Below are 13,343 nucleotides of genomic sequence, written 5' to 3' on the forward strand. Positions count from 1 at the left end.
TCTCCCTGACCGAGTCTGTAATACCTACAAGCAGACCACCATAGTCCCTGTACCCAAGAAACCGAAGGTAACCTGCCTAAACCACCCCATAGCACTCACGTCGGTAACCATGAATTGCTTTGAAAGGCTGGTCTTGGCTCACATCAACACAATCATCCCGGAAACCCTAGACCCACTCCAATTCACATACTGCTCCTACAGATCCACAGATGACGAAATCTCAATCGCACTCCACACTGCCCTTTCCCACCTGGACAAAAGGAACACCTATGTGAGAATGATGTTCATTGACTACAGCTCAGCGTTCAAAACCATAGTGCCCACAAAGCTCATCACTAAGCTAAGGACCCTGGGACTAAACACCTCCCTCTGCAACTGGATCCTAGCCTGTTAGGGCTAGGGGGCAGTATTGACACGGCTGGATAAAAAAACATACCCGATTTAATCTGGTTACCACTCCTACCCAGTAACTAGAATATGCATATACTTATTACATATGGATAGAAAACACCCAAAATTTTCTAAAACTGTTTGAATGGTGTCTGTGAGTATAACAGAACTTATTTGGCAGGCAAAACCCTGAGACATTTTCTGACAGGAAGTGGATACCTGATGTGTTGTATTACCTTTAAACCTATCCCATTGAAAAACACAGGGGCTGAGGAATATTTTGGCACTTCCTATTGCTTCCACTAGATGTCACCAGCCTTTACAAAGTGTTTTGAGTCTTCTGGAGGGAGATCTGACCGAACAAGAGCCATGGAACGATGATGGCCCATTAGACACCTGGCGCGCGAGTTCATGTTGGGTACCCTCGTTCCAATACGTTATAAAAGAGTATGCATTCGTCCACCTTGAATATTATTCATGTTCTGGTTAAAAAAGGCCCTAATGATTTATGCTATACAACGTTTGACATGTTTGAACGAACGTAAATATATTTTTTCCCCTCGTTCATGACAAGAAGTCCGGCTGGCTTAGATCATGTGCTAACAAGACGGAGATTTTTGGACATAAATGATGAGCTTTTTTGAACAAAACTACATTCGTTATGGACCTGTGATACCTGGAAGTGACATCTGAGGAAGAGAATCAAAGGTAATGGATTATTTACATAGTATTTTCGATTTTAGATCTCCCCAACATGACGTCTAGTCTGTATCGCAACGCGTATTTTTCTGGGCGCAGTGCTCAGATTATTGCAAAGTGTGATTTCCCAGTAAGGTTATTTTTAAATCTGGCAAGTTGATTGCGTTCAAGAGATGTAAATCTATAATTCTTTAAATGACAATATAATATTTTACCAATGTTTTGTAATTTTAATTATTTAATTAGTGGTGCTGACTTGACTGCCGGTTATTGGAGGGAAACGATTTCCTCAACATCAATGCCATAGTAAAACGCTGTTTTTGGATATAAATATGAACTTGATAGAACTAAAAATGCATGCATTGTCTAACATAATGTCCTAGGAGTGTCATCTGATGGAGATTGTAAAAGGTTAGTGCATCATTTTAGCTGGTTTTATGGTTTTGGTGACCCTGTCTTTGAATTGACAAAACATTACACACAACTCTTGTAAATGTACTGTCCTAACATACTCTAAATTTATGCTTTCGCCGTAAAACCTTTTTGAAATCGTAAAACGTGGTTAGATTAAGGAGATGTTTATCTTTCAAAGGGTGTAAAATAGTTGTATGTTTGAAAAATTAGAATTTTGACATTTATTTGGATTCAAATTTGCCGCTCTTGAAATGCACCTGCTGTTGATGGAGTGCACCACGGGTGGCACGCTAGCGTCCCACCTAGCCCATAGAGGTTAGACTTCGACGGGCCGCACCCAGGTGGTAAGGATAGGCAACAACACATCTGTCAAGCTGATCCTCAATACAGGGGCCCCTCAGGGGTGCGTGCTTAGTCCCTTCCTGTACTCACTGTTCACCCATGACTGAATGGCCAAGCACGACTTCAACACCATCATTAAGTTTGCTGACGACACAATAGTGGTAGGCCTGATCACTGATAACGATGAGACAGCCTATAGGGAAGAGGTCAGAGACCTGGCATTGTGGTGCCAGGATAACAACCTCTCCCTCAACGTGAGCAAGGCAAAGGAGCTGATCGTGGACTACAGAAAAAGGAGGGCCGAACACGCCCGCATTCACATCGATGGGGCTGTAGTGGAGCGGGTCGAGAGTTTCAAGTTCCTTGGTGTCCAAACACACCAAGACAGTCGTGAAGAGGGCACGACAACGCCTTTTCTCCCAAAGATTTGGTCCCCAGTTCCTCAAAAAGTTCTACAGCTGCACCATCAAGAGCATCTTTACCGGTTGCATCATCACCTGGTATGGCAACTGCTCGGCATCCGACCATAAGGTGCTACAGAGGGTAGTGCGTACGGCCCAGTACATCACTGCGGCCAAGCTTCCTGCCATCCAAGACCTAAATACTAGGCAATGTCAGAGGAAGGACCAAAAAATTGTCCAAGATTCCAGTCACCCAAGTCGCAGACTGTTCTCTCTGCTACCGCACGGCAAGCGGTACCGGAGTGCCAAGTATACGTCCAAAAGGCTCCTTAACAGCTTCTACTCCCAAGCCATAAACTGCTGAACAATTAATCAAATTGCCACCTTGACTATTTACATTGACACCTCCCCTCCCCCCCTTTGATTTTACACTGTTGCTATTCACTGTTTATTATATATGCATAGTCCATTTAACCCTACCTACATGTACAAATTACCTCGACTAACCTGTACCCCCGCACATTGACTCGGTATCGGTACCCCCTGTATATAGCCTCGTTATTGTTATTAATATTGACTCCTGAACATCTAATCAAATTCCTACCCAGACATTGCCCCCCTCTTTTACACCGCTGCTACTCTCTGTTGTTATCATCCATGCATAGTCACTTTAATAACTCTACCTACATGTACATATTACTGCGACTAACCGGTGCCCCCGCACATTGACTCTGTACCGGTACCCTTCTGTATATAGTCTCGCTGTTGTTATTTTACTGCTGCTTTTTAATTACTTGTTAATTGTATTTATTATTCTTATGCATATTTTTTTAAACTGCATTGTTGGTTAGGGACTCGTAAGTAGAGGTCGACCGATTATGATTTTTTAACGCCAATACTGATACCGATTATTGGAGGACCGAAAACGGCCGATACCGATTAATTGGCCGATTTTTTTAATTAAAAATATATATATTTATTTGTAATAATGACAATTACAACAATACTGAATGAACACTTTTATTTTTACTTAATATAATACATCAATAAAATCAATTTAGCTTCAAATAAATTATGAAACATGTTCAATTTGGTTTAAATTATGCAAAAACAAAGTGTTGGAGAAGAAAGTAAAAGTGCAATATGTGCCATGTAAAAAAGCTAACGTTTAAGTTCCTTGCTCAGAACATGAGAACATGAGAAAGCTGATGGTTCCTTTTAATATGAGTCTTCAATATTCCCAGGTAAGAAGTTTTAAGTTGTAGTTATTATAGGAATTATAGGACTATTTCTCTCTATACAATTTGTATTTCATATACCTTTGACTATTGGATGTTCTTATAGGCACTTTAGTATTGCCAGTGTGACAGTATAGCTTCTGTCCCACTCCTCGCTCCTACCTGGGCTCGAACCAGGAACACATCGACAACAGCCACCCTCGAAGCATCGTTACCCATCGCTCCACAAAAGCCACGGCCCTTGCAGAGCAAGGGGAACAACTACTTCAAGGTCTCAGAGCGAGTGACGTCACCGATCGAAATGCTATTAGCGCGCACCCCGCTAACTAGCTAGCCATTTCACATCGGTTACACCAGCCTAATCTCGGGAGTTGATAGGCTTGAAGTCATAAACAGCTCAATGCTTGAAGCACAGCGAAGAGCTGCTGGCAAACGCACGAAAGTGCTGTTTGAATGAATGCATACGAGCATGCTGCTGCCTACCACCGCTCAGTCAGACTGCTCTATCAAATATCAAATCATAGACTTAATTATAACATAATAACACACAGAAATACAAGCCATAGGTCATTAATATGGTCAAATCCGGAAACTATCATTTTGAAAACAAAATGTTTATTCTTTCAGTGAAATACGGAACCGTTCTGTATTTTATCTAACGAGTAGCATCCATAAGTCTAAATATTCCTGTTACATTGCACTACCTTCAATGTGATGTCATAATTACGTAAAATTCTGGCAAATTAGTTCGCAAACGGGCCTGGCGGCCCAAACTGTTGCATATACCCTGACTCTGCGTACAATGAACGCAAGAGAAGTGATACAATTTCCCTAGTTTAATATTGCCTGCTAACCTGGATTTATTTTAACTAAATATGCAGGTTTCAAAAAAATATACTTCTGTGTATTGATTTTAAGAAAGGCATTGATGTTTATGATTAGGTACATTCGTGCAACGATTGTGCTTTTTTCGCAAATGCTCTTGTTAAATCATCCTCCGTTTGGCGAAGTTGGCTGTCTTTGTTAGGAAGAAATAGACTTCACACAGTTCGCAACGAGCCAGGTGGCCCGAACTGCTGCATATACCCTGACTCTGTTGCACAGAACGCAAGAGAAGTGACACAATTTCCCTAGTTAAAAGAAATTAATGTTAACAGGCAATATTAACTAAATATGCAGGTTTAAAAATATATACTTGTGTATTGATTTTAAGAAAGGCATTGATGTTTATGGTTAGGTACACATTGGTGCAACGACAGTGCTTTTTTCGCGAATGCGCTTGTTAAATCACCCGTTTGGCGAAGTAGGCTATGATTCAATGATAAATTAACAGGCACCGCATCGATTATATGCAACGCAGGACAAGCTAGATAAACTAGTAATATCATCAACCATGTGTAGTTAACTAGTGATTATGTTAAGATTTATTGTTTTTTATAAGATACGTTTAATGCTAGCTAGCACCTTACCTTGGCTCCTTGCTGCACTCGCATAACAGGTAGTCAGCCTGCCACGCAGTCTCCTCGTGGAGTGCAATGTAATCGGCCATGATCGGTGTTCAAAATGCTGATTACCGATTGTTATGAAAACTTGAAATCGGCCCTAATTAATCGGCCATTCCGATTAATCGGTCGACCTCTACTCGTAAGTAAGCATTTCACTGTTGTATTCGGCACATGTGACTAATCAAATTTGATTTGAATTTACATTGCAGCTTGGGCATCTATTTATCTGCTAGGCTTGATCCAAGCAGTAATCTGTGATATCAGGTGCTTTCCCCTTGATGTTTCCACCTGTGATCCCGCCTAGGGATCGAGCAGCGCATAGGGTGTTAGCCCTTAGGCTAAAGGCTCAGTCGGTTTACTTACAAACCACCCACCTCTCTGCTTGGCTCAGACAATTCTCTCTCTGCTTGATTGAAAAAACCTATCAAATTGAAGTTGTTCGCGGTGGAGGTTTTGATGGGCCACAGAGAGTCATTTCCTCTTTGTCTCTTTCTTCTTGCATGCCCAGTCAAGCCATTTTATTATTAGGGGTTCACATCGAAGCTCAAGCATAGATTGGTAATTTGGCACACAGAAACTAGAAGCCATGAGTAACTTGGTCAAAAGGACGGGCACCGATTGACCTATAGGTGGCGCTGTTATACGTAGTCTCACTTAAATCCTCATGTCCACCACCTTGTTTGACCCAGAGAGTTGAACCATTGTATGTAGATGTCTTTCCTCATGCTGATCAAACCCATAAGGTCCGCCAGGATATATTTTCCTCCATCTTGGACATTTTGGAAAATAACACCAAATTCAATGTGTAGGCCCATGGTACGTCTCTTCACTTAGTTTGAAAAAAGCTTAGGGATTGGTTAAGATAAGGCTGAGTTTTTGATAAATCAGGAAATCAGATTATACTTTACTTTTACTTCACTACATTCCTAAAGAAAAGTATGTACTTTTTAATCCATACATTTTCCCTGACACCCAAAAGTACCCGTTACGTTTTGAGTGTTTAGCAGGAGAGAAAATGGTCTAATTCACACTTATCAAGAGAACATCTGTCACGTCCTGACCAGTAGAGGGTGTAGTTGGGTCAGGACGTGGCAGAAGGGAGTAAGTGTTTTATTGTTTCATTTAATTTTGGCCGTGTGACTTCCAATCAAGCACAGCTGTAGAGGGTTGTGGTTGATTGGGAGTCACACATAAGTTGCCTACGTTTCCGTTGTGGGGTGTGGGTAATTGTGCTTGTCACTGTTGTTGCACCTGACAGGACTGTGTTGGCTGTCAGTTTTGTTGTTTTGTTAATTGCATAGTGTTCGTAACATTAAAAATGACGAACCCTAACTCCGCCGCATTTTGGTCCACTTCTTCCGTAGACAGCCGTTACAGAATTACCCACCAAACCAGGACCAAGCGGCGGAAGAGGAAGGAGCAGCAGGACTACTGCGTTATGGACAAATGGACATGGGAACAGATCCTGGACGGAGAGGGACCATGGACTCAGGCTGGGGATTATCGCCTCCCGCAGTGGGAGATTGAAGCGGCGAGAGCGGAGAGGCGATACTACGAGGAGAGAGAGCGCAACGAGCGCGAGAGGCAGCCCCAATATTTTTTTGGGGGGGGCACACGGGACAGTCGGTGGAGCTGAGGTCGGAACCAGAGCCAGTCGGGATGACATTGGAGGTGAGCGAGGGCTATGAGACAGAGACTGTGACGGGGTTAATGGGAAAATTAGGAGAGAGAGAGATGAGAGAGCTGCTAGTGTGGTGCATAAAGTACGGCATTCGCCCTAATGAGCGTGTCGTGGGTATGATGTCACCTGAGGCAGCTCTCCATACTCGTCCTGAGGTGCGTGCTGGTTGTCTGGTAAAGACTGTGCCTGCGCCCAGAAACAGGCCTCCTCCATGTCTTCCCAGCCCTGCACATCCTGTACCTACACCCAGAACCAAGCCTCCTGCATGTCTTCCTATCCTGGTCAAGCCCGTGCCTCCTCCACGGACCAGTACTCCAGTGGGTCTCCCTATCCTGGTCAAGCCCGTGTCTCCTCCACGGACCAGTCCTCCAATGGATCTCCCTATCCTGGTCAAGCCCGCCAGTCAACAGTCGCCAGAGAGGCCGGACTGCCCTGAACTGCCGGAGTGGCCGGACTGCCCTGTTCTGCCGGAGTGGCCGGACTGCCCTGTTCTGCCGGAGTGGCCGGACTGCCCTGTTCTGCCGGAGTGGCCGGACTGCCCTGTTCTGCCGGAGTGGCCGGACTGCCCTGTTCTGCCGGAGTGGCCGGACTGCCCTGTTCTGCCGGAGTGGCCGGACTGCCCTGTTCTCTGCCGGAGTGGCCGGACTGCCCTGTTCTGCCGGAGTGGCCGGACTGCCCTGTTCTGCCGGAGTGGCCGGACTGCCCTGTTCTGCCGGAGTGGCCAGACTGCCCTGTTCTGCCGGAGTGGCCGGACTGCCCGGTTCTGCCAGAGGTGCCCGCCTGCCCTGATCTGCCAGGGTGCCCGGCCTGTCAGGATCAGCCCGAGTGGTCCTCCTGCCCTCCGGTCCAGCCCGAGTGGTCCTCCTGCCCTCCGGCCCAGCCCGAGTGTTCCTCCTGCCCTCCGGCCCAGCCCGAGTGTTCCTCCTGCCCTCCGGCCCAGCCCGAGTGTTCCTCCTGCCCTCCGGCCCAGCCCGAGTGTTCCTCCTGCCCTCCGGCCCAGCCCGAGTGTTCCTCCTGCCCTCCGGCCCAGCCCGAGTGGCCCGCATGCCTTCCGGCCCAGCCCGAGTGGCCCGCATGCCTTCCGGCCCAGCCCGAGTGGCCCGCATGCCTTCCGACCCAGCCCGAGTGGTCCGTCTGCCAGGGTCAGCCCGAGTGGCCAGTCTGCCCGGCGCAGCGATCGGCGCCAACAGAGTGGGTGACGCCGAAGGTGGAGCGAGGTCCACGTCCTGCACCTGAGCCACCTCCAGGATAGGTGGGTTGGGGAGGGAGGGTGTAGCACAGTGCCGTCGGTGACGGCAGCCACCCTCCCTTCCCTCCCTTATTGTTTAGGTGTTCCTTTTTGTTGGGGATTTTTTTGTGTTTTCCTTTTTGTAGGTGCATCCCGGGGTCTGCACCTTGAGGGGGGTACTGTCACGTCCTGACCAGTAGAGGGTGTAGTTGGGTCAGGACGTGGCAGAAGGGGAGTAAGTGTTTTATTGTTTCATTTAATTTTGGCCGTGTGACTTCCAATCAAGCACAGCTGTAGAGGGTTGTGGTTGATTGGGAGTCACACATAAGTTGCCTACGTTTCCGTTGTGGGGTGTGGGTAATTGTGCTTGTCACTGTTGTTGCACCTGACAGGACTGTGTTGGCTGTCAGTTTTGTTGTTTTGTTAATTGCATAGTGTTCGTAACATTAAAAATGACGAACCCTAACTCCGCCGCATTTTGGTCCACTTCTTCCGTAGACAGCCGTTACAACATCCCTGGTCATCCCTACTGCCTCTGATCTGGTGGACTCACTAAACACATGCTTCGTTTGTAAATTATGTCTGCGAGTTGGAGCGTGCCCCTGGCTATCTGCTTTGCCTAATATAAGGAATTTGAAATGATTTATACTTCTACATTTACTTTTGATACTTTATGTGTTTAAAACCACATACTTTTAGACTTTTACTCAAGTAGTTTTTTTTACTGCGTGTTCTTTCACTTGTACTTGAGTTATTTTCTATAAAGGTATCTTTACTTTTACTCAAGTATGACAATTGGGTACTTTTCCCACCACTGCTCCACAATGGCTTATCAACTTGAAACTTAGGGTCATCAAAGACATTCCCATGAAGAACCGTGTTAAGTTTGGCATTGATATCTTAAAGATAATAGAAATTGACTTTTTTGACTATGTAACGCTCATGCTTAAAATAATAATAACTAAATAATAATAACTATCTAGTTAATAACTATCTGACTTTCTGGACTAAAAGTCAGATTCACTCCAAATTTGGTCTTTGGACTCATCACAATAGTCCCTAAAGAGTTTGAGAAAATAACGATTATGCCTTCAAAGTTTGCCACACTAAACCAGTAGATGCATATTAGCATATGCAAAACATATAGGACCAAATGACACCATATTTGGATTGTAAAAAAATCAGATTTTATGTGTCCATTTAAACCACTGCAAATCCACTTCACAGTGGTCTATCAACTTGAAACTTGTCATCACTATCATGCACTTGGTGAAAATCTGTTAATGTGCCCTTGAGCAAGGTACTTAACCCTAATTGCTCCTGTATGTCTCGATAAGTGCATCTGCTAAGTGATTAAAATGTAATAGACGTCCTTAAGATGGACAACACTGAACTCATTCTTTGCATATGTAACTTTAATGCTCAAAATCATCTGCAATCATCTTCTCCTCATGAACCATACATCAGATTCACTCCAGATGTTGTATTTAGACTCATTAAATCAGTCTTTAATAAACATGGTCATGTTTTCACTGATTGCACATAGAGAAGATAGTTCCTACATGATAGTGCTTGCTTTGTTATCCAACTGATCTTGTCTCCTTTCTGTCGTCCTGTGAACCATGTTCATTGCTACTCACAGCTATAATTATAAGTGTTTTTCAAATCACATTGTTGGCTGGAATGGGCTATTGGCTACATTGGATTTTACTACCAAAATGGGTGCTGTTGGTTTATTCCTTGATTTGTCTTTTCTTTTCAACATGTACATGACATATAATATACAGATACTGTAGAAAGGATGGACAGACATAATTCGATAAGGCTACTGCTCTTTTCCTGTGTTAGGCCTAATTAACCTGAATGGCAACAAAATATATATTTAATTTTAACATCATGTTTTTCCCTGGTCCTTCCTTAGGTGATAGTGGGAGCCAGTGTGCAGCAGTCCAGGCCCAGGGGAGGGACCGACCGAGTGAATGCCCCAGGCTGTGCAGCGGGGGCGACAGGCTCGACCATGACTCGGCTGATGCTGGGCCGGACCCTGGAGCGCATCTGCAAGGCTGTCCTGCTGCTCTGCCTGGTGCACTTCGTCATCATGATGATCCTCTACTTCGACGTCTACAGCCAGCGCTTCGACCAGATCTTCAGCCGCTTCAACAATGGCCGCAACGCCAGCCGCAACGGACACCACTACTACTACAACCTCAGCCGGCCCAACGCCACCTACGCCAGCTACCTGGCCACCGCAGACCAGCTGCTGCCCACCATACGACCCGAGGGAAACCACACACCGCCGACTACCAAGCCTATACCACCTTGCCCGGAGATACCCCCTGGTCTAGGTAGTTGAGGAGCCCCTTTTACACTAATGAAATAGTACCCTGTTCACATTACCATGCCGACCCGAACTATACTGTGCTGGCTCAGATATATTTGTTTAACTACTGTGGTTGATGCGTAACCAGACCGGAGCAGTTATTATAGCACAGATCAGATACTATCATCATTAGGAAATCTGAACAAGGGGCTTTGGTAATAGTTAATTACTCTAATTAGTATAGTGTGTTGTAATTTGAAAATAGATGTCAGAGAGATAGAGGCCTGCATGTGTTCGAGCAGCAGGCTCTCTGGCAACCACTTTCTATTCTAAAATGTAGTGGATGGAATGTTTACTCCAATTACTGTAAAAGCTAGTGTTTCTGTGGGTTTTCTGGGCTGCCCGGGTGAAACATAAAATGGATTTACTGTCAGCACTCTCGGCTCTAATATATATTTCATCCAAAGAAACACCACTAGTCCAACGCGACGTTGGAAAGACTAACACAACAGTATTCTTTCAAATACTGGAAAATATAGTCAACTAAGATATATGGCTGTGTGGCGTTAGAGTTATTCCTTTTAGGCTTTCAGCAAACTCAATTTAAAGCTGCTGCGATAGGGAAATCCCAGTTACCTTTGTAAGAATTCCCTTCATCAGCAGAAAACCTCATTAACTTCCTTGTCATTGCGAGGCTTTTCTTGCTCATTATGCCATTAGATATGCCTGCGAGCACAAGGCCTTTGCCACTCAGCTCCTGCTAATGAGTTTTAAGTAGAGGTCTTGAGGGAGTTGTGGGCAAACCAACTCTTTGTCTCATGACCCTCCACTTCTATGCATCTGTTTCCCTCTTTATTTCTCTTGATTGAGGTTTCCACTGACTTTACAGTTGTTGACTGGATGTCTTTAGGAGACACATCAGCACTGAGTGGTTGTTTACTGTTAGACCCCCCCCCCCACTTGGCACACACACACACACACACACACACACACACACACACACACACACACACACACACACACACACACACACACACACACACACACACACCCTCCCTCCTACCCTCAATGAGTGGTTGATGCACTGGCTCTAAAGCTTGTTACAAAGCCTGGGCTTTACCACGGTCCGTAAGTGCATTGTGTGATTGCAAAGAACAGAGCTCCAGCTTTAACTTTCATTCATGACCTCGCATTTTGTCTAGCTAGAATAGATGCAAGCAACGAGGTGCGTTGTGTAATTCTGTTTATCTCAGCGTTGCTCTGTGTGTAGGGTATTCTCAGATAATCACTGTCTTTGCTACAGAGATGTCTGCCTGGGGAAACTGCTGTAGGAAGGCTTAAGTAGCTAATCTGCTGTTGTCTGGGTGGCTTGATGGAGCTGTTTTAATGACCCCACTATGACAGATTCAAAGTGGAAGAAATTAACACTTTGAACCTGACACTTCTCTTGACCATGTAGATAGATCTGAAGTGTGTGTATGAATTAGTGTTACTGTGTTGTTAGGCACATTATGGTAGTTCAACCATTCCATATCAGTAAACTAGTCCGTTTGATACATTTTTGTTGCTGTTGTCGACCAATTATCTACAATGTCAAAATCCCAAATCAGAATAATGATTCATTATCCAGATGAATGTGAATCAACTTTTCATAGAGTCCATAATGAATGCAATTACCCGTTCTGTAATTAGGCTATTTCAATTGAATTAGATTTGATATGACTCTGTGACTGCCACTGCCTTCTCTTTCCCTAGCATGGAGGGAGAGGAGGCTGCGTGGTCTGGTGCTTCATGGCCAGCCCAGGTAGCTAGCTGCCTAGCCTTCCTCCCTCCTTGCCTCTTCTCTCAATGATGGAGTAGGTGCCTGGGGTGGTAATGAATTGCAGACAGAGTCAGAGACTGAGAATGCCTCTGTGTTAGTCACAGCCAGGTGCAGATAGATAGATGATGGTGGAGGGGAGAGGGAGGGAGGCCCCAGGGAGAGGGGGCCATGGCCAGGGCGAGACGGGGGAGACTCCCAACCCAGCTGACAGGTGCTGCTTGTGTTTGGACTTGCGGTGGGCTTCCATTCCATTGCAGCTTTCTCTCTCTCCATCTCCCTCTCTCTCGCACTCTTCCCTCCCTCCCTCCCTCCCTCCCTCCCTTAAAGGTGCAATATGCAGAAATCGCTTGACCATTTTCTGTCTGTTAAAATTTTAATAGTTTGCCTAATAACAGTTTATATGACAAAACAAGCAATGTATAGTGTAGAGAATCATTGTACCATCTAAACTGCTGTGAAATCTATGTTCAGTAACCTAAAATATTCTATTTCCAGCTGTTTGAAGCTGGTGTACAAAACTGAAAGTAAAAGATACAAAAGCGAAACATAAGAACGGGAAGCATAGAAATAGCGCACAAAGGACAGATCTACCGCTACTTAGACTTGCTTTCAATGAGAATGACAGACCTATAACTCACATTTCTATATGAATTTGGTCAGCTTTAATGGCAGTCAGTCAGCTGTCATTGTGGGTATGCAACCTCTGCAACCTCTTAACAAAACAAATTGTAATGGCAAAATATGGAATATTTGCCTGACAGGGTTGCAGTATTTTACGAATGTTGGAGCTATAACATTTTCCTAGACACTCTTATCCAGAGCGACTTACATTAGTGAATGCATAATTGTTTTTATTTTTCCGCACTGGTCCCCCGTGGGAATCAAACCCACAACCCTGGCATTGCCAGACAGGAGGACTATGCTGGTGCAGTGCTGGTGTTATCACTTCCAACAAATAATGTAATTTAGAACTCATTGAGGCATACACATTTTTGTTGTTGCCTATATTGGAGTTGGTGTCCATAGGTTTATTGATTTCAGTCTTTTAACTTCCCTGCTGTACTAATACTAAAGCCAATCCTATGCTGCTGGATGCCGGGCACTGAACCAACCCTAATGCCAAATTCTGCTGGGTTTTCAGTTCAGTCTGAGGGGACTGACACAACTCCCCATCAGAGGAGACAGCTCCAGTCTTTCTCCCTGGCTTGTCATTGGTATTTTTCCCCGTTGGATTACACCAATCACTGCTGTGGTAGTGTTGCTTTCTGAAGGAGGATCATCACTCAGAGAGAGTGCAAAGTTG

General features: G+C 44.9%; 1 protein-coding gene across 2 annotated transcripts in view; it reads left to right on the forward strand.

Annotated features, from left to right (window-relative positions):
* The window catches only part of LOC106569086 (beta-1,4-galactosyltransferase 2), a 141,538-nt gene that overhangs the window by 21,779 nt on the left and 106,416 nt on the right, over window positions 1-13,343 (forward strand). For both annotated transcript variants that reach the window (XM_014140075.2, XM_014140076.2), the window contains exon 2: window positions 9,820-10,243. In XM_014140075.2, the coding sequence (XP_013995550.2) occupies window positions 9,820-10,243 (424 nt within the window). The remainder of the gene's footprint in view (window positions 1-9,819; window positions 10,244-13,343) is intronic.

This window comes from Salmo salar, chromosome ssa14 (assembly GCF_905237065.1).
Source record: "Salmo salar chromosome ssa14, Ssal_v3.1, whole genome shotgun sequence".
NCBI classification, from domain to species: domain Eukaryota; kingdom Metazoa; phylum Chordata; class Actinopteri; order Salmoniformes; family Salmonidae; genus Salmo; species Salmo salar.